Below are 22,605 nucleotides of genomic sequence, written 5' to 3'. Positions count from 1 at the left end.
GATTCGACCCACGACCCTCTGTTTCAAAGTCAGAAGACTTATCCACTGGGCCACAACGCTCCAACATATATTATGTATTATGTATATATCATACACAATTATGTTATGTATTATGTACGTACTGTACATAATGCCTGTGATATCACACTGAGTCACAGAAAATCTCATGCACAGCTGGGGCCCGTTTCATAAAACTTTTTATAACGAATTTGCAATTACAGTTTAAAGCTACTGAAATCATTCAATTTCATAGGCTCATCAGAAACTGCAATTTTTTTGTATTAAAATGTGTCTTCATGAAACGGGCCCTGGGTCTTTGAAGTTAGCATCTCTGCAAATTCTGTGTTCTATTTTGTGATCTCTGTTGACATGTACAAAACAATTGTACATGAAGATAGCAGATAAAAATCTAGGCAAAGCCAAGTTTCTAATCAACATACAGGCACTGCAGTATGCAGATAGCAGATTGGCAACATATTGTAAGCACTCTGAACAGCATGAACAAGATGATTTGCAGATTTTTCACTGATACATCGTTTTTGTATCATAGGAATTCACTTCAATTTTCATGATTTTACCTGTATTTTTCATAATTCAATCCGAAGGGGCCTGAAAACATTGGTTTCGTGAAATTCCGTCAATTCCATTTTCTCCCTAAATTCTGTATTGTGGTAAACTGGGGACTCTTGTCTTTGGGATTATTGTGCAGTGTATGACCTCAAAAATCCTCTTTAAAAATGAGCATACCCTGATTAACATACATGTTGATATGAGAATCTCATCGGACCTCATCTGTCTGTCTCTCCTTCTAATAGTTGATGATAGGCCTTCATACCGGCTTCCTGATACTGCCTCGCTACCTCAGCTGGATTAGATGCCTAAAAAAGAAGTGGAAAGGAATGAATGGATTACGCCAGAAATCACTGCAGATATAATAGTCAGATAAAAAATGGACAATTTGTGCATTTCATAATACATGGGCACAAGAGCGACCACAGTGTACTCAACACCATGCATTAATCAGTGTTTCGGAAAGTGGAAAAAAGTGGGCCAGATACAAAAAGGTTGGACATTTCATGAAAAAAGCCCACTTGGAGATAATAATTAGAACTATATGGGTGGTCATTATGGCCAACATACCCCAAATTTTAAAGGGGAAGTCTGCCCCAAGAAAAAGTTGATTTGAATAAATAGAGAAAAATCAAACAAAAATAACGATGAAAACTTCATCAAAATCGGATGTAAAATAAGAAAATTATTATTTTTCACAAAACAGTTATATGCACAATTCAGTGTGATATGCAAATGAGAGAGTCGATGATGTCACTCACTATTTCTTTTGTTTGTTTGAATTATACAATATTTCAATTTTTACGAATTTGACAAATAGGACCCTCTTGTTTGAACCACAAAATGTTAAAACAATAGAATCCCACATGTTCAGGGAGGAATGATTTTTTTTCACATGACAATGAGGAGAAAATTGAAATACTTCATATTACACATAATGAAATACAAAAGAATTAGTGAGTGAGTGATGTAATCGGTCCCCTCATTTGCATACCGACCAGGATGTGCATATAACCGTTTTGTGAAATTAAGCAAAACTTTAAAATGTCATTACTTTCTTATTTTAGATCGGATTTTGATGAAATTTTCAGTGTTATGCTTGTCTGATATTTCTCTTTCCATTCAAAGCAGCTTTTTGTTGGGGTGGACTTGTCCTTTAAACACTGAAAGAAGTGTAAGTTAATACATGACCTTAGAAATATTTTGAAAAGAGTTAAAAACTAATAAAGTGAAATATCAAATGATCCCTTAACCCTAATTCTCCCGTGGGGGCCATAATGGCCCCCCCCTCAACAATTTTCGCGATATATCTGCTGCGCGAAATTTTTTCACCTCGCAGCTCACTGACTTTTTACATTCAAGTCTCGCGCAAATTTTTGAGACCAAAGTTGTGATGCCCGGGTAACGGTTACAATGCAAGTGCATGTCAGACCCAAAATTGCTCATAAACGTGATTTCATGTACAAATCCAATGCAAATTGCGTATTTAGCCAAAATTCATAAATGTATCATTATTTCTACTATTACTGATTAAACTGAATTAATTTTGCCTTGTTTATGATCAGAATTATGTCTGGAACAACTTCCATTGAAAAAACAATAAAAAACAAAATGTAGAAAAACAAAGAAATACATAACAAATTCATAAAACAATAAAATACATAAGAAATTTATTTCCAAACCAAAGTTTTTTTGAATTACGATTGTGAAGGATGCTACAAAGAAAATTTTTACCAAAAATTAGCATTCTAGGAGCTTTATTTAGTGAATTAGAGCAAAAAGTATGATTTATGCATAAATTTAATAGCATAATTAATTCATACAAAATAAAATCTCATTATTTTGGAAAATTTTACCATACAGCCTTGTAGATTACATCACACACTACCAGCGTGCAAATTTTTGCGTCGCTCGCGCGATCGGCGGCCAAGATCTTAAGGGGGGGCCATGATGGCCCCCCCCCGGGAATGACAAGAATCAAAATACCCCGGGAGATTTAGGGTTAAAAGAATGTCAGATAGCATGAGAGACTACTTCATAATGAAGTTGATGACAACAATCAGTTACCTATCACTAATAAATGAAATATTTCATAGCCTGTAATAAGACAGCCTGTGTGATACAGGCCATAATCTCTACAATGAGGTTTAACGTTACCTGGTAAATGCCTCGTCCAACGATGATGATGTCACTCTTCCTGTTGGTTATGACCTCCGCAGGAGTCAAGTACTGCTGACCTAGGTTGTCCTTCCCTTCGGAAAGCTTCACACCTATAAAACAAGCAAGAATGTCATGGCAAAACTTCAAATATCGTTTGATAAAAACAAAATATAAAATTCTGTAAAGTTGTCCCTCTCCCTTAATCCCTGTTGCCTCATCATCTCTTTAAGGAGTAGAATCATAATTTTTTATTGTGTTTTAGGGTTTTACAGTTTGCAGATGATAGTAGGTTTATTAACGCTTTTCTTAGTTGGAAAATTTATAAATGTAGCCACTGACAGGCAGAGTACTGTTATTACAAAGATAAAAGACCATACATAGAAGACAACACTTGCCTAGGAAAGACAGACAGGAACACTCGCAAATATCTACAAAGCATATAAGGCAATCCCTATAGCTAATCGCATACTTTGGCAGTTTATATTCCAATCCATCGTATGGCAAGTTCCCCCTTGTCTGCGCGATTCTTGTAAAAGATGATACGCAGCGAGCCCAAAGTTTACACATGCAATACATAGACAGGTATTCATAAAAAAATCCGACTCAAAATAGTGTGAAAATAATGAATTTAGGGCATTTCATGTGACTGCCTCAAAATGCAGCCTTTCTCATCAAAATCCCTGAATCGTGTGTAAAGTGAATGAGTGCGCAGACATGGGGTACCATTTTTTTTCAATCTGAAAATGACTGCCTAGGTTTTTTCAAGAAAATCCTATTCCTATATTTTCTTTCATTTTTCTAATGAGAAATTTGGTACACTTACTTTTAATAAAATAAGAAACATTAACTGAAAAATTTTGTGAAATAAGAAGAAATTCATGTTGAATCTTAACTCAAATTGTTGGTGCGCAGACTTTGGGCCCACCATCATAAAGTCGTGCATAACTTTACTTATCAGTTTAATGAAACAGTCCCCCTTATCAGCTGAGCATACTCACCCGGTGTCATGTGGATGAACGTTGGGTCTGGGGTGAGCGAGGACGTCGAGATGAAACCGATGACGAAGTCACTGTTCTCTTCAGCCATCTTCACGGTTGCTATGGTGATACAAGAATGAATGAAAATGGTTGAGATTTTGAAAAGAAGCAGGATTTAGTATCTTAATGACATTGTCAACGAACTGAACATAACATAGATATCTTCTCCATTATCTCTGTAGATGCTGTTGGTCTTTTTAGACACTACCACCAACATCTTGTAAAAATCAGGGTTCCAACAGAAAATTGAAAACAGAATTCAATGACTTTTCCATGACTAAATTGCTGCTTTTCATGACTTCCTGTGACGTCCCGGGAGTTGTGTAGAATTTGGGATGTCACAAAACTGGGGAAAAAGATGGATATCATGAACACCAATTATGACAGCAGAGTATGATCACAGAGTATGAGAGTTGCGAGACGAGACAAACTGGACAGCCAGCAGCTAAGAGGTAAATGCAATCCCATGACTTTTCACAAATTTTCCAAATTCCCTGACTTTCCATGACCACAAATTTTTCCAGGATTTTTCCATGACTGGGGGAACCCTGAAAATGAACACTATGAAGCCGACATTAATCAGCAAGCACCCTCCTGCTATTCTCACTATGTCTGGCTTCTTTTACTTCCATACACACTGTTACCCTTACTTCCACCCTGAACAGCTGATGATGAGCTTTTCGGGTGCAACTAATTCAAAATTCAAGAATATATGCTGTGTAGGAAATACTTTTTTTGTTTCATATCACAGATTGCTCCTCATGTTTTATGACTGCTACACAAAACTTATTTGGTGTATTGGTGTACAGCACATAGTTGAACTCTTTTCTTTTTTCCACCAGAAATGCTAATCATAATTGAAAAGTAAAAGTATTCTTGGTTTCAAATACAAATGCCCCGGATATATCTTGAGCGAAGAAGGAAACAAGTTACAAAATACAAGAAAAACAAATCAATTCCACAGTCCTCTGAATTTATTCCATATTATTTTTCTATCTCTTTCCCACTCCTGTACACATCCATCATTCAAAAATTAGATAAGATCCTCTCATTCGTTACCTTTTGTATACTCCCCTGTTGCTAGGTTACCACTGGAGCTCATTTGACCAATCAGGAGGCAGGCACGGTTCTTAGCCCCACCCACCGCCTTGAGACCACTGATGATGCCAGGCCCAGCCACAGAGTGTGCGTTGGTAATGTGAGACCACTCTGATATCTTGTACATGCCCGACGAGTACTGATGCTGCACCGTGTTGCCAATGTCAGCAAATTTTCTGGGTAGAAATACAGCGAAAATAAATTTAAAAATAATTGATAATCATTGAAATGTTCAGGAGAGTGTTTCATCAAATCTTCAATCATTTCTTCATTTGTAATCTGACATTTGTAAGAACAGACAACTTTTTTTATTTTGATTGCCTGAGGAGCATCGATGTCTGATTGACTAGGATAACTGTTGGACAATATATTTATTTTGATTTTGATAAATTATCGCGTTCAATCCAATTTAATTCATTGATTTTCAGATATTCAAATACACATGATAAACAATAAACAAACAAAATGAGTAAAGAAAGCTGTTTTTATGAGTTTTACCTATCTACAAATTGGTGAATATGAGGTAGAGGCTAGTGATAGGTAAATAGCTAGACAGTAACTATTTTGTTTAATTTTATAAAGAAATGGACTGGTCTTAACTTTCTATATATGCCAATGCTTCAAACCCATTATGAAGATAGGGCACTATATGTCGATGAATAAAAGAATCCTTATAATCTATAAACAAAACAGGTCTTACAGATCAGCAGCTTGGGCAACTGATAATTGAAAAACTACAGCTACAAAATAGCAGAGTTCCTACAGGGTAACCCTGAAGTACACACCTGTCTTCAAAGATGAGGAAGTTATGTTTCTCAGCCAAATCCTGTAGAGATTGAATGAAGGTAGAACTGAAGTCTTCAAGGATGTCGACATGGGTCTTTAGTACACAGATGTAAGGGCCCACTTGGTCAGCCAACTGAAAAGAAAATCCATGAAAGAAAAAATGCGAGAATGCTGTGCTAGACTGTTACAGAACTGACAGTGTGTAGCTAATGACGGCAAATGGTCTAATTCTTTAGTACACGCAGGTCGTGTGGTCCAGTGGTTAGAGCATTGGACTCATAATCGCAAGGTTGTGAGTTCGAATCCCAACTCTGCCATTGTCTCCACTTTGATAAAAAGGCCCAAGAGTGATATCTGTCGTCTATTACGTCAGCCACTATGACTGATTAACCTAGGCGTAAAATGTTTCCAAGGTAATTGGTTATATACCAGCTTGGCGTTTACCAGCAAAAAATGCTGTCCTGTCGAGTTCCTACGGGAGTTACCACAAACAAACAGAAACAGAAATGATGCTTTGTATTCCTTAGTCTGACAGCAAATGGTCCAAGTCTTAATAGCACATTGATATTCGGACCCACGTGGTCATCAACTGAAAAGAAAATCCATGAAAGAGAACGCTATAATGTGCAAGACAGAGTTTAGAACTGATGGTTTGTATCCACTATGTTTACCTGCAAATGGTCTCATTCTCATATCGTCTAATACCATCTAAATTTACTCTGTTTATACTATCCCTTTGGTCCCACTGACTTGGTCTAAACATTACTTAAGCTAACACTCACCTGGGCTAACTACCATTTTGTTGAATGCCCAAATAGTCTTATTGTCTTATTTATACTTTGTTGAATAAAAATCTTTAATACTCATTAACAATTCATAATACCATATAGACAATGACGGGTTAAGACCAAATTGTTAGTAGACCAACTGGTCGTAGGTGAATTATTAGAAAATTAGAGCAGAACATGGGAAAATTAAACAGGGGGCGGGGGCTGATTTAGCCCCCCAAATCCTCAAAAGAGCCCTGGAAATCAAATTAAAAGCATATCCAATGTTGCATATTTAAGTAGTAAGTTGTGAAAACTATCCCCATTTTTTTTTCTAGCGTAGAGCAGAAACAGTGATGTACAAGAGAAAAAGATTCGATGACTTTAAGAATTTGTGAAACAAACTTTGATGAAAAATGAATGAAATACCTCTAAGACTTGACTCGATGTTGTCACATCGACTGAGAATGCTAGATTGGTTTGCTTGTCTTCCATAATTCCAAACAGTTGCTTAGCAACAGGATGTTGACAAAGCTCCGCCCTGGCTTGGTAACCAAGATATTCCTAGAAAAGTATGAATTTAGTATTTTGTACAATCTTACAAGCAGTAGATACATGGAGATATTAGGAGCTCGACATGACAATCGTGTCAATTAGGAACTATTTCATGCCACCACAATGCATAGCATCATCAGGGATATGCAAGTGGCATGTCCCTTGCATCATCACAATCATTTTCATCATACCATCTCCATCATTCCTGCATTATCCTCATCACCACCATCATCATCGCCATAATCATCTTCATCATTAACACAATCATCATCATCACCATCATCATCATCACCATCATCATCACCATCATCATTATCACCATCACCATCATCATTACCATCACCATCACTGTGTCATCATCATCATCATCATCATCATCATCACCATCATCACCATCATGATCACTCATCACCATCATCGTCATCAACACCGTTGTCATCATGCCCATCATTACCATCATCATCATACTCCTCTGTAAATAGATTCTTTCAACTTGCACGCTCATGTAAGATTTAGAATGATCGCACCCAAAAACATTGAATATTTGTATACTATCACCCTCAACATCGTTCATTTAACAACTTACCCTCCTTGGTTTCTTAGCCGCTGGTTCCTGAGGTAGATTGACCATATTTTCCTGGATGAAAGCCTTGACACTCTTAACGACCTCATCAGTGATCTTACCGTGGGCATGCAAGACTTCTAGGATGCGTGGAAGGTCAAACGCACTGGAGAAGACAGGTCATAAATTGAATATCATTATTCAAAAGTAAACTTTTTTAAATTAAATACATGTACATTTCCTTTCATTGTAATGTTCTCAACCCAGGTGAGGTAAATGGGTAGCCGGTAGGTACCCGGTGGGCGTGCCGTGGTCTAGTGGCTCTGATTCTTGCCTTTCAAACAGATGGTCGTGGGTTCAAATCCCCGCCATGGCGTTTTTTTCTTCAGCAGCAAGAAATTTATCCACAATGTGCTGCACTCGACCCAGGTGAGGTGAATGGTTACCCAGCAGGATTATTTCCTTGAATGCACTGAGCACTTGAATGCACTTTATAAATCCAGATATTAAATTCCTTGAGATACGTGTGCACCGTAAGTAATTACAGCGGCCAAGCTAAAGCCAGAGTAATAATATCTATTTCCTTTGGAAGCGCATAGAGATGTTATATTCATAGTGTGATATGAGCTACACAAAAGCTATTCATTATCATACTAATTTGTATTTACCTGTAAAGATTGATGCCTGAATCTCTTAACCTATCTGCTCCTCCCTGAGCTCGATCCAGAAGCACGATGGCGTCCTTCACCTTCAAACCAACTTCTGCGAGAGACTGAGGATGACAGAATAATGAATTTCATTATAAAACGAGTGCTCCGAGCTGAAAATAATTACATTTGAATAAATATTAAAAACTTGACTCTGCAAAATGCTGAAAATCCAATCGAAATCAGATAACAAATAATAAAGTTATTAAGTTAAGCAATGCTTCAAGAAAACAGTTGCACATCATCATGAATATTCACTAAGTGAGCTGTCACCTCCCCACTTAATGAAATCATAATCATTTCACATTTTCATACATGAGTGATATATGTCTCCCTTATAAGAAGGTGCACCAATGAATATCTAATGCATCAGTTGCCTATCCAATTTTTTAATTCTTGGAGGATAAAATTTCATGCAAAGAATACAAAAGAACAAGTGGGGACATGACATTGTCGGTTTGCTCATCAAATACATTTATGAAAACATGCATACAGCATACATGTAGAACTGTTTCTCTGAAACGACGCAAACCTTTAAAATGTCATAACTTTTGATAAATGTTCAGTTCCTTGTTTGTCTGATTTTTCATATTACTTTCAGCCTGGAGTACCCCTTCAAAATACTGAACATCTAATGCAAAAGGGAAGAAAAAGTTGTGTAATTGAGACATTACATCCTCCAATATTTTTGCAAACTATGTTTTCATCTTGGTAATGCCAATGGCATAGAATGTGACTTCATTAAAGATTAGTGCATTCAGGCATCTGGAGGACAAACACTAAAAACCTGTGCATCACATTGTGACGAATGATTGTTTCATGGTCTAATGCAGACTTCCACTTGTAGTTTGCTCCACTTTGTGACATCACCTACTACCTGTGCTGTTTCCATGACACTCGAGCCAGTCGTAACTAAATCCTCCGTGATCAAGCACACTTCTCCTTCCTTGGAAGCGTTCTCTTAAAGCTAGCTTTAATGTGTAATCCTAACCCAGGAAATACCTGTATTGTTTCCATGACGCCTTAGCCAGTCGTAACTACATCCTCCTCGATCAAGTTCACTCCTCCTTCCTGGAAAGGGTCCTCTATAGTAAGCTTTAATGTGTAACCCTAGATCCTAAGACACATACCTGTGCTGTTTCCATGACGCTTGAGCCAGTCGTAACTACATCCTCCACGATCAAGCACACTTCTCCTTCCTGGAAAGCGCCCTCTATCATCTTCTTGGTGCCATATGACTTGGCTTCCTTTCTCCTTATCACCATGGGTACTTTCTGTTTCACTGCCATCAACTGGAAAGGAAAAACAGATGTCTTTCTAAGTTTGTGTAGCAACATCATGACAAATTAAAATGATTAACATCACTGATATTAAATGTACTGCGATTTGGTCTTCTATTAACACTAAACAGAAGCCTTGAACTCGCAATGACCGACAGGGTGCGGTTGAAGAGCTGTTATCGATAAGACACGGTTGAGGAGGCACATAATCGTCCTCGATGTCGCTACCGACGTCTTTATCACCTAGGTGTTCGTCATGTCCATGGCAGCGCTTCACTTTAGATACATGCCGCATCGTTGATTACTTCGGGTGATTCCTACACACTTTCATTTAATTCTGACAACTTTCCATGGTTGTGGATCATATCTTGGGGTCACTTTATTTGGCCTGGGCCTTAGTATAATCACCTGATCTCAAAATTACAATAACCCATACTGCAGCATTCTGAGCAGTGTAATCTTATAATATAGTCCCACTATCAATAACATGATAATTCAATACTCAATAAATACCCCAATAATCATGTTACCAATTAGCTAAATGGGTACTGTTCCTTTCCAAACATTACAGTTTCTTCAGTGGTAAACAATAAGCCTGAGTCATATCGATTATTTTGAAAACCGGTGTTCGACAGCTCTAATTCGATCGAACATCGATGCATCGAATATTGAAGGCGGGGAAAATTTAGTCTTGTTTTTGCATCGATGCGATGCGCTTTGCATATGCACTACGCACTGACGGTATGCGCTGGCGTTGGCCGGGTGAGCGTTGCACAAGCTGATGACAAAGGGGTCATTCCATGCCAATTCACCCAATGAAAGTGCAATTTTGCACCCGACCCTCTCGGAATTCGTTGTAAATTGGTATACATAAAATTCACCATGGCCCAAGCACAAAACAAAAAAAATTAGTCAAATCGGTCCATCGGTTCTCGCGCTACAGCCCGCCCTTTTCTCCTTGTTTTGACAAAAATGGGTGTGACCTTCAACTTTCAATGGCCATTGTGTCGTATCGTGTTGACCAATTTTCACGAAACTGGTACCATTTAATAGGAAATTCAGAGAGGAATCCAAAACATGCATCAAATAATGTATTGGAGCGATTTATAAGGTTGTGACCCTTGACCTATTCTTTGACCTTGAATTTGACCCCCGGACAAATAATTTTTTGACTTGATTTTCGTGTATGTTAATTATTTGTATGATATTGACAAAATATGTTAAAACCAATGATATTTTATTTCTTCACCTTTAAAAACTCTTCCAAAGATATCATGAAATTTCACTCTAGTCCCACATACTGATATTCATGTTAGTAAAGTGTTCACCAGTTACATGATTTCTTCCAATCTTTAAGTCACAGTATGCAAACACATGATAAGAAATTAAGCTCATCAGTTCACAAATGAAACATTAAACATTTATGCTCATGAATAGGTATCTGTTTAGGCATTTTTATGTTCAGCAATATATATCATATATGTATATTAGGGATCCTTAAATAAGCATATACTCAACAATTTGATGATAAAAGTACCGGGTAAACACTTTACTAAGAAGAATATATGCATATATGATATACTGTATATTGCTGAACATCAAAATGCCTAAACAGATACCTACTCATGAGCATAAATGTTTAATGTTTCATTTGTGAACTGATGAGCTTAATTTCTTTTAATGTGTTTGCATACTGTGACTTAAGATTAGAAGAAATCATGTAACTTTTGAACACTTTACTAACATGAATATCAGTATGTGGGACTAGAGTGAAATTTCATGGTATCTTTGGAAGAGTTTTTAAAGGTGAAGAAATAAAATATCATCATTGGTTTTAACATATTTTGTCAATATCATACAAATAATTAACATACACGAAAATCAAGTCAAAAAATTATTTGTCCGGGGGTCAAATTCAAGGTCAAAGAATAGGTCAAGGGTCACGACCTTATAAATCGCTCCAATACATTATTTGATGCATGTTTTGGATTCCTCTCTGAATTTCCTATAAAATAGTACCACTTTCGTGAAAATTGGTCAACACGTTATGACGCAATGGCCATTGAAAGTTGAAGGTCACGCCCATTTTTGTCAAAACAAGGAGAAATGGGCGGGCTGTAGCGCGAGAACCGACGGACCGATTTGAATAATTTTTCTGTTTTTGTGCTTGGGCCATGTTGAATTTTATGTATACCAATTTACAACGAATTCTGAGACGGTCGGGTGCAACCACTGGGTGAATCCAGATGGAATGACCCAGAGCAAAGTTCGTTTGTATTTTCCATGACCACAAAACACACAAAAAAGGCCGGGGACCAAAGCAGAATTCTTCCCAAAATATCTTCAACAATGATATTTGCAGATGACAACATATGAGTTTAAAATGAAACAATAATAAAGACATGAATCACGCTGAGTCGATCCGAATGATTTTCGGTCAACTAGCATTCGCAGTCCATTCACCAGCCCCGTCCGCAGCTCCGTACACTCACTCTCCCGAAACAACAGGCGTGCTTGACGTCAGCGCCAGCAAACAATTGCAATCAACGGAGAGCGCTGTAACTTGCCTGAGATTGTGTAGTTGGATCCAAAATGAGCTCCAGATAAATTTATGGGAATAAATACGTAATTTTCTCTGGATGGTCATTTGAATTGCTATTCAATGCTGATATAACGATTGTGAGGAAAGATTGTGGAATATGAGTTATGACGATGTTCGAGAATTAATCCTGATAATGACAATCCATTTTTTTAGACGCAATTGAGCATGCGATCAAAATAAATACGAATGTTTCGAATCGAGCCCTAAATTCATCTAAATTATTACGATTTAACAAGATTTTATGGTCATACTAAGAATATTGACGATGTCAGCAAAGTATGTTATGTTCATATGGAAGAAATAATACTGGGATTATTTCTATTGTTCCATCTCTGGACGTCTCCTCCATTCCAAGCTCCGAGAAAATAAGCACAATGCGCATGCGTGATTGATGACGTATGACATATTTTCCCATTCATGAAATCAGAGCCCAAAGTTGGGCACAAACTAGCTTCAAATTGATGGGAAAAAATATCAAACGCAATTTCTCTGTTTTGTCATGGAAAATGATATTATATGGTGATATTACGAACTTGAACAGAGTTTTTGCATGTAGACAATGTTCGAGAATCAATCCTGACGTGATGATTATTTTTTTAGACAAGTGCACTAGCTCGACTCAAGAAGTAAAGTCGATCGTCATGAGATGTCCGCCATTGAAAACTGAAACGAAATACAAACGTTTCACATCAAGCTCTAAATTCATATTAATGATTATCATATGCAAATTATTGTTAAATATTACGATTAAATAATGTTCTATGGTCATGATTTTAATATTGTTCATGAAAGCAAGATTTATTTTACGTTGATCGCGTCAATTTCCGGCCATTTTCTGGTTTGATTAAAGAACAGTTCTGCGCATGCACGATCAATGGCCATGACTTCCATTCATGAATTCATCGTGCATAAATTATCTCGGCACGAGCAGACGAGTAAGACTCGAACTATGATCGAAATAAACTTCAAATTAATGGTGAATAGCATCATAATTACTCATTCGGTTTCATTTGGGGGCAATAGAAATCAAGTAAGTAGTAGTAAAGTTGGACATTACTGATATTTTGATGATTGATTGTGTAAACCAAACGAATCGGCCGGCCGACGTATTTTTTTTTTTTTTTTTTCGATGCACCGATTTTGCAAAATCTGCACCGGTGTTCGATGACATCGATCGAACACCGATTTTAAAATCGATTCGACTCAGGCTTAGTAAACAAGCTTCTTTGTAATCATGTCTGCGAAAACAAAATAAAATATTGTTCTTCTATTCAAATAATACAAATAAAACTAATGCTAACTTACATGTATTCTCCATATTATTAATATTTATCGTAAAATCATGAACATACAGTCAATTATACCCTTTTCATAAACCTATCCTCCAATTAGCCGCCTAAGAGTAATGCGGATAATTCAATAAAAATTGCGTTCATAAACTCCGAAAATAAGCCGCATTATTTTTACGACCGCCCGTCCTGAAAAAGGCGGATAATCGCCATGACAACTGGACACGCCCCCTCCGATGCGGTTGTGTTGGAAAAGGGTGACCTTGTGACCGCACCATGGCAATTATCCGCATTATTTGGAAATGCGTTCATAAACTCAAAATCTTATCCCGATGCCGCTATTATGCGGATAATAGCAACATCAGAGTAATGCGGATAACTCTTGTCCTCCTCCAATTTTACGACCAAATTATGCTGCTATTAGCCGCCTAATTCATTTTAATTGGGTTTATGAAAGGGGTATAAGAGACCACAGAGTGTTGATCAGTTTGCCCCCCCCCCCCCGGACCTGGCAATGGAGGATTATCTATTGTTTCTGGGGGTGCTGTGACAATGCTCAGCACCCCCAGTAAAAAAGCATAATCCTCCATGGCCAGTTCCCTGCCCCCCACCCCTTATTACGTACTGTAGCTATGGGAAGTGCTGTGTAGGGGACGCCACAGAGAACGCTGTATTCGACCCCACTCTTTTTGGCAGTATCAAACAAGGTATCTGCCACAGCATCCTGTAAATAAAAGAAAAAAAAATTGAGAGTATCACATGATTCTGCATCATTAAGGATCGAAAAAGCATTCTGCATGTTAAATACATAACGGGGAAACCTTTCGCCTTTACATCATTAGTTTAAAGGACAAGTCCACCCCAACAAAAACTTGAGTTGTTAATAAAAAGAGAAAAATTCAACAAGCATAACACTGAAAATTTCATCAAAATCGGATGTAAAAAAAAGAAAGTTCATTTCATAAACACAATTATATGAATGAGCCAGCGACATCCCAATGAGAGAGTCGATGATGTCATTCACTCATTTTTTCTTTTGTTTTTTATTGTTTGAAATATGAAATATTTCGATTTTCTCGTCATTGTCAAGTGAAATGAAGTTTCATTCCTCCCTGAACACGTCGAATTCCATTATTTTAACATTTTGTGCTTCAGGCAAGGAGGTCCTAATCGTCAAATTCATAAAAATCGAAATATTGTATAATTCAGATAATAAAAAACAAAAGAAATAGTGAGTGAATGACATCATCAACTCTCTCATTTGGATGTAACTGGCTCGTTCATATAACTACTTTGTTAAAAATAAGCAAAACTTTGAAATGTCATAACTTTCTTAATTCACATCCGATTTTGATGAAATTTTCAGCATTGTGCTTGTCTGATTTTTCTCTATTGATTCAAATCAACACTTTTCTGAGGTGGACTTGACCTTTAATATAAATACTAGTACTGTGGTGGTAACGACCTCAAAATTAGTTTGAACAGAATCTAATAAAATTAACACCCGAGTGTCTGTAGATATTACTAAAAAAATATGTGCCAAATGGCACGGGAAGAAAATGCGCAATTGCTGAGAAATTAGCAAAATATCCAAGGAATTCCATCAAATGCTGGGTATTTTTCCAAGCAACATTAATACACTGTCCCACATATGCCTTTTTGTGTTTAGTGATAATCGTAATTATCGGTTCTTAGTTAAGATTTCACGATTTCACAAAGATAAGTTTACAGTTATGTACCACATGTAGATCAATAATATTGTGACCATTAATGTTAAGACTTTCTCATGAAATAATTGTTTGTTCTAACTACTGTCTTTTACCTTTTATTGGTTACAAAATACTAATCATACAACCTAAATACAAAAATACAAATTAAATAATTAAGTATTTAGAAATGAAGAAAAGTGTAAAAAAAAAGTTCTCATAAAGCTCTGTAAGACAGAATGGGTTTGAATGGATATCATCATCTTTTGATTTTTGTGGCTATCCCTACTTTATAATATGACATTAGGCCTATTGCTGTACGATCTATAAACATTTGTTTGATGTTCCAATTTATGTAAAAATTGTGTGACTGTTAGGAAAGGGATTTAACATTCAGCATAAGCCCTGTTATATCTGGGGCAGTATTCTGGGAATTATGTTCTCATCTCTAACGTTCTTTTCTACTTCAAAATCACTAATGGGTATTCTTAAAAAGTTCTTGTTGCTATAAAACCTATGCTCAGTATGCTGAGTGCATACTTGTACATTTATAACTTGCTACAAATAAATTAATAAATGTTCACAACTTGAATGAGATATAAAGTGAATGGTAGAATTTATTCTGAAAAGTTTCATATCTTGATCTTTCTTATCAATCACAATATCTATGATATATACAATAGCTTTGAACAGGAAGTTCAGGGTAGCCTAATTGGATTTTTTTTGCTTAAAATTTGAATTTTTCCCTTTCTTTCATTTCTATCCTTCTTTTTTTCATCTTTGTAACATTCCTGCTTACCCTTTTTTGTTCTATCTTTATTTCCTATCTTTCTTTCCTGAACCTTTTTCTCTCTCTCTCTGTTCATTTTTCTTTCTTTCTCTCTTACTTTCCTTCTTCATAAAATTTCCTTTTTTCCCTTCATCCCTTTTTCCTTAAACCATTCTTTGCTGCCTTCTCCATCTCCTTTTTGTTCTCGTTCTTTCTCTTTCCATTATTTTCAAAGAATGAAAGAATCATTTTTCTTTCCTTCATTCTTCCTTTCCTCCTTTTTTCTTAATTTTTTTTCCTTTCTCTCCTTTATTTTGTCTTTCACATATTTATTCATCTCACCTTCCTTTCTTTCTATGAACCCAACAGGGTAAAGGCTAGCTGTTTTTTTTTACATTAATAATTTGAAATAAAAGAAAGTTTGAACTTTGAACTTCTGCATGAAACATAATTGAAGCTTATTATTGCATTTTGCCTTTTAAAAATGTCAAATTGTCAAGACCACGATGACATGGTTACCCTAAAATATGTCAAAAGAAACTTATTATGAAATGAGATTAAACTTTTAGGTTGCTGTTCCAATGAAAAATCTTTCCTAAACCAATATTTTCATTTGAAACATCTGTCCATTTTTTTATCATTTGAACCTGTAACTGGGGCATGTTGGGGGTCTTTGTTGAATTACCATCATAACTCTGAAAGTGTTGACGGAAATGACGGAAAACTTTTTTTCTCTCTTTTCTTTCTTTCATTCTTTTAATTTTTATTCTTTCTTTTATTTTTTCCTTCATCTGTTCTTTGTCATGTTTGTTCTTTCTTTAAATTTAGTCTCATTTCAGCTCTTTTCTTTCATCAATTTTTTTTCTCTCCTTGGCTTCACTCTTTTGTTCACCCTCCTTTCCAACTCTTTATATTTTTCACAACATGTGTAGCCTTCTTAAATTCTTGATTCTTTGTTGATTTGTGAAATCTGGGGCCCGTTGCAGAAAGAGTTGCGTTTAAACACAAGTTAAAAAATAAATCGCAAGTCCCAATTATGCGCGCTGTTGGTTGGGTGAAAATCAGGCCAAATCGTGGTTTTGGGAACCACTCGTAGATTTGTGTACTCGCACTTGTGTTCAAAGTGAAAGGAGGTGGAAATAGGGAACCGTGCGTGTGACTGAATAAAGCGCTGCTGTATGAAGTGAACGGTGGTTCCCTATATCACGATAATGCCAAAATCAAGTTCCGCATGATGATAGAGTTACGATTGATTGCAACTCTTTCTGCAACGGGCCCCAGGCCAGGTCACCCTATTCATTCAATGACAATGAGTGGCAGGGAGACAACACCGATAAAAACTAGTGTATCAATCAGTGCATTATATCATACATTGTCAATACAACACCGACCCCTTCCGCATTCGCACTCGTTTAACTTGTCGATCAACAAAAGTAACTCACCATAATATCTGGATATGATACCATTACTCTCAGATCGAAGTAAACGGGAGATTCAATCCCGCTTTTGAGTGTAAAAGTTCCAAACTTCACAGCATTCACATCGAACAGACGAAGAATAAGGTTTTCAGAATCCATGTCTTGTTTTGATTTTGTACACACCGGTCACACGCAGTCTCAAATTTTCGCGCCAGGAGATAGATCGGATATGGATTTCGTCATTGAATTGGTATCCGCTGGTACTTGCATGAACCCCACCCCCCAATATCTTTTCCCCCTCTCCGTCTTTCTCTCTCTCTGTACATCCTCTATTTGACTCACGTATAGGCCTATATCTCTTCATACATCACTTGCCACTAAAAAAATGCTCAGATCCCGGCCCCTACCTCCCCCACCCGGGCCCCACCCTCATAGGCGGCGGAAGCGGGGGGGACGTGTCCCCCAAAACATTTTACTTGGGGGGGACCAAATTAAATTTTGTTTTGATAACTTTTTTATTTTTTTTTTTGCTTGTCTCCCCCCCTAAATTCACGTCGTGGACCCCCCCCCCCTGAAACGTGTGTTGTCTCCCCTAAAATTTAGGTTGACCTTTTTTTTTTTTTGCTTGTCAAAAAATTTTTGGTTAGCAACTCATAAAATTTAGGTTCAAAACCTTTTTTGGGGGCGTTTGTCAAATTTTTTACCTGTGTCCATCCCAAAATTTCAGGTGGGCACCCCCTAAATTTTCTGGCTTCCGCCGCCAATGCCCACCCTTATCCTTCTCTCTCTAACTGCCCCATCCCCACCCGATCTGCCTCTACCCTTCTATCTTCTTGATGTTACTCTCTCACTCCTAAGTGCTTTCGATCACCTTTTTGGTGCATCCCCCCCCCCTTTGAGCTCTTTGTAAATTTCTTCTGGTATTTAGGCCTACCACAACATTTTTTTCTAATTCTTTCTCTCCTTGCTGCCTTATCACAATATCAACAATTTCTGCCTAATCAATGAAAAATCATCCATGCCTTTTATAAATTACTTTTTATCACTTTTTTTTTGGGGGGGGTTCACAAAATATCAACACCTCATTTTTCTTGCAACATAATTGAGTAACGAAGAAATAAACACAGGCCATGTATGCAATATTTTCCAGACAGTAAACTAAGAGAAAAAAAACAAGTGTTACATAATAGTAATTATTTTAATATCTCTATGCTTGACATTATTCACAACTAATTAATTGATTTCGTAAGTTTGAGGTACACTGAAATATTATAGATTCGATATGATCTTTGTGGTACACCAAATGGTTAGGGTATCCACTTGGTCTACTAGCAGATGGTCTTATTCTCAGTCAAACTCAAATATCTTGCTGTACACATTACCAAATTATTTCCAAGCACCCCTTTCTCTGTGTGCAAAACAACCCCCTATGTTTTTTCGCAGGCTTTACAATTTGGCTCCTAAACATGTTGTCATCAGGGTATGACCTTGGGGGAAAAAGATAACCTAAACACGTTTGGCTAGTCTCTTAAAAAAAAAGCTTTGAAAAAAATACCCAAAATACGTTTGATCCCGCGATTGACCATTGACCAGTCCTTCAAAACAACCCTTTTTCTTGAAAATCTGTGTTTTGATACCCTTAACGAGTGCCCGCATCCAAAACTGAAAAACACCCCTTTAATAGTGTTTTGGGGGTCATGTATGTGTACAGCAATATATCTGACTGGCCCCCGGGGATAACCCATTCTACTTTGACCTAATACCATTGTTCCAACCATTGTTTGGTCTACTACTCACTTGGGCTAACTGCCAATCAGTCTAATTTCCACACTGTCTTCTAATACCCCTTTCATAAACCCAATTATGGGGCTAATAGCAGCATAATTTGGTAGTAAAATTGGAGGAGGACCAGAGTTATCCGCATAATTTTTATGCTGCTATTATCCGCATAATAATGAGTTTATGAACGCATTTCCAAATAATGCGGATAATTGCCATGGTGCGGTCACAAGGTCACCCTTTTCCAACACAACCGCATCGGAGGGGGCGTGTCCAGTTGTCATGACGATTATCCGCTTTTTTCAGGACTAGCGCTCGTAAAAAGTAATGCGGCTTATTTTCAGAGTTTGTGAACGCAATTTTTATTGAATTATCCGCATTACTCTTAGGCGGCTAATTGGAGGATAGGTTATGAAAGGGGTATAACATTGCAATTATATCATGAGATCGTTTGCAACGCTTTTTCATAACAGGGCTAAAAACATCCACTTTACCAACTTAGCTAAATATTTGTTTAATATAACTTTACAATTTTTTTGCAATATGCATTACAGTTTACAATATATCTTTTTGCAATCTGCATACTTTCTCATTTCTTAGAAAGTGAAATTTACAAACATTCTTTATAATAAAACCATCAGAAATGCTCTGATAACATATTCTCCAGAAGATACTTTTGGGCAATCATTCTACCCTCATTAATCATCATACATCTCAAATCAAAATTTATCTATTATCAATAAATCTATCACAAAGTGGTTGATAGATAAAATGTGTATGCTTCAGTAAATCATGATGAAAAATTCCAGCTTTTGGCAATTTTCCTTCTGATCTTAAGGAAAACGGTATGCTTCCTTCTGAGTTGAATTTCCTCTTCATTGGAATTGTCATGCTTCACTTTCTTCGACAAATACTAAAAACTTATGTATTATATTAAAACCATCTATTACTGTTAATTAAGACATATGAAATATATAAATATCTAACATTATTGAAAAGGCAATAAACTGAAAACATATATTTCTATAAACGAGAATGGAATAGTGTAGAAAATAACAGTATCAAGATCAAGAATAAAAACAGAAATCTTTCAAAAACTTTCCATTTAATACCCAATCATGTTCAGCTCTCTCACTGAAAACTCATCTATATCATACCTCACCCAATTCCTATTAGAAGGGGGAACTCAATATTTTGCTAAACATGGAAAAAACAGTAAATCCGAGGGATAATTCTTATTTTCACTTTCTGAGACATGAAAATGCATGTCAGAAAGCACAGGAAAATGGGTGCCAATAGCATTTTGACTCAAATTCAGATAAGAATTAGCTGTGCCTTGAACTGTATACAGGTAGGAACTGGTCTCTCCACATTAATGTTATTCCTCTGACTTTTCATCGATCCCTCCTAATAAAGGCATAAAAACATAATAACAAGCTTTTGGGGTGTCAAACAAACCCGAAACAAAACAATGACATGTGTATAGAGTTAGAAGCCATCAAAGCGAGACAAATTGGATGTTAATTGGTTGTCAGTCAGTGAGTAATATAAACTTATACATTTTTTTTAAAGTCACCAAATCGCTTTTCTCACTCTATTTTTTTTCTTTTCAACTGCTTTCCATCCAGTTAAGATTCCACTTTAATGGTCAAAATATGCAGAAAGTTTATGAAGGGAGGCATTACGACATACAAAATTAACAATATGAATACAGCTGTAAAATACCACAATAAAAATATAAGACTGAATAGATTCATTCACTCGCAATCTACACATGAAGGAAATTGAATATATTCTCAACATGCAGACCATTTCTTATAATGCCACTATCCAATAGTATTAACAGCAGCCCAAGGGCCCAAGGGCATAGGGGGGGAGGGGGGGTGGTGGCACATGCACCTTCCTGCTGAGGCAGAGGAGTTCCGACCCTGGCAAGCAAAACAAAATTTGTACCCCTTCTTCTGCTTTCAATAGCTGATTTTCTAGACTTTAGTTCCACCTCCCCCAAGATATGTGAGGGATACATTCGTAATTCCGAAGCTTTGCTATTCCGAAGCTTTGTTATTCCGAAGGTTTGGATATTCCGAAGGTTCGTTATTCCGAAGGTTCGTAAGTCTGAAAACGAAATGAGGTGCGTAATTCTGAAGGTTTGTTAATCCAAAAACAAAGTGAGGTTCGTAATTCCGGAGATTCGTTAATCCAAAAACGAAATGAGGTTCGTAATTCCAAACGTTCGTTAGTCGGAAAACGTAATGATTAACAAACATTTTGTTTTCGGACTAACGAACCTTCGAAACATCAAACCTTATTTCATTTTCGGATAAACGAACCTTCGGAAAAATGAACCTTATATCATTTCGGACTGACGAACCTTAGGAACATCGAACCTTATTTCGTTTGCGGATTATCGAACCTTCGGAATAATGCCACAATGTTCGGATTAACGAATTTCGAGGTATAGGCAATTTACGTGTTTCGAATTACGAACCTTCGGAATAAAGAACCTTCGAAATTACGAAGTGTAACTGATATGTGCATCCCCATACCACTTTAGTTCCATCTCCCAAGGATGAACACCTCCCCATGCTCAAACCAGCCTATGCCCTTGCAGCCTGCTTGCTATTTAGTATTTTTATATCAGACTTTATCAGATATAAGTTTGATACGACTGATCAGATTTCCTAAAGGATTTACCCAAGGAAAGAATGGCTGCGCCTGTAGCAATGTTCGGATTTGGCAACTTCATCAACAAATGTTGCAAAGTATGTTTGCATTATTAAAAGCTTGTGGCAAACTCTTTTAAAAGCCGGACCACACTATGATCACAAAGGTCTAAGAAAAAATTTCTGTGGGTCGACAAAAAGAGCCATGTCGTCCTTAGCACTGGTGAGTCAAAAAGAAATTCAGCAAGCTTTGCTAACATTAGTTTGTCAAAACAGTCCAATGCGATGCACTCTGTTTTGTGAATAGAATGTGACTTGAGTCGAACTTTGCAGTCTGCTGGATGTGACTCTAGTCGAACAAAGTGGGCAAAGAGTTCATATGCTGCGAGAATGATCATAAGCATTATGGACTTGTAAGTTTGTCGATGGAGGGAAAATTAGCACTTTTTTTCTTATTGCGAAGCATGTAATGATGCATATGAAATAAGGATATCAGGGTTTCCTTTAATTGAAACATTATTGCACGAACTGACAGTATGTAGGCCCCTACAGCTCAGAATTTTGCAAACGTCCACAGTTATCCATTCCCTTAATAACATTATTTGTTTCCCAGCCAAACAACTGCTATGAGCTTAGTGGAAATAGAATGCATGGTAGAAAAACGACTGAAATTTATTTACTTTATTTCCCCTATCTATATAATAAGAATTTGCAACATGAAATGGAACTTTATACCTGAAGCAACACCCACCTTAGATAGAATGTACATGCAATAACATGCAGCACTTTAGAAACATTGTATTTAACGAATATTAATGTTGGATAAAGTTATTATCCGACAAAATGAAATATAGCTC

General features: G+C 36.8%; 1 protein-coding gene across 1 annotated transcript; it reads right to left on the bottom strand.

Annotated features, from left to right (window-relative positions):
- Window positions 1–12: 12 nt before the first annotated feature.
- LOC121421634 (uridine 5'-monophosphate synthase-like) lies at window positions 13–17,527 on the bottom strand. Its single transcript, XM_041616400.1, has 11 exons — window positions 17,331–17,527; window positions 14,039–14,137; window positions 9,373–9,534; window positions 8,204–8,307; window positions 7,560–7,701; window positions 6,848–6,982; window positions 5,651–5,784; window positions 4,827–5,041; window positions 3,729–3,827; window positions 2,728–2,840; window positions 13–878 (listed from the first exon to the last, which is right to left on the bottom strand). Exons 1-11 carry the CDS (start codon window positions 17,463–17,465, stop codon window positions 789–791), a joined length of 1,428 nt encoding a protein of 475 aa, XP_041472334.1. The 5' UTR covers window positions 17,466–17,527; the 3' UTR covers window positions 13–788.
- Between the last annotated feature and the right edge of the window lie 5,078 nt (window positions 17,528–22,605).

This window comes from Lytechinus variegatus, chromosome 9 (assembly GCF_018143015.1).
Source record: "Lytechinus variegatus isolate NC3 chromosome 9, Lvar_3.0, whole genome shotgun sequence".
Taxonomy (NCBI): Eukaryota; Metazoa; Echinodermata; class Echinoidea; order Temnopleuroida; family Toxopneustidae; genus Lytechinus; species Lytechinus variegatus.
Note: the sequence above shows the minus strand (reverse complement) of the source record. Positions and strands in the feature narration are given on the sequence as shown.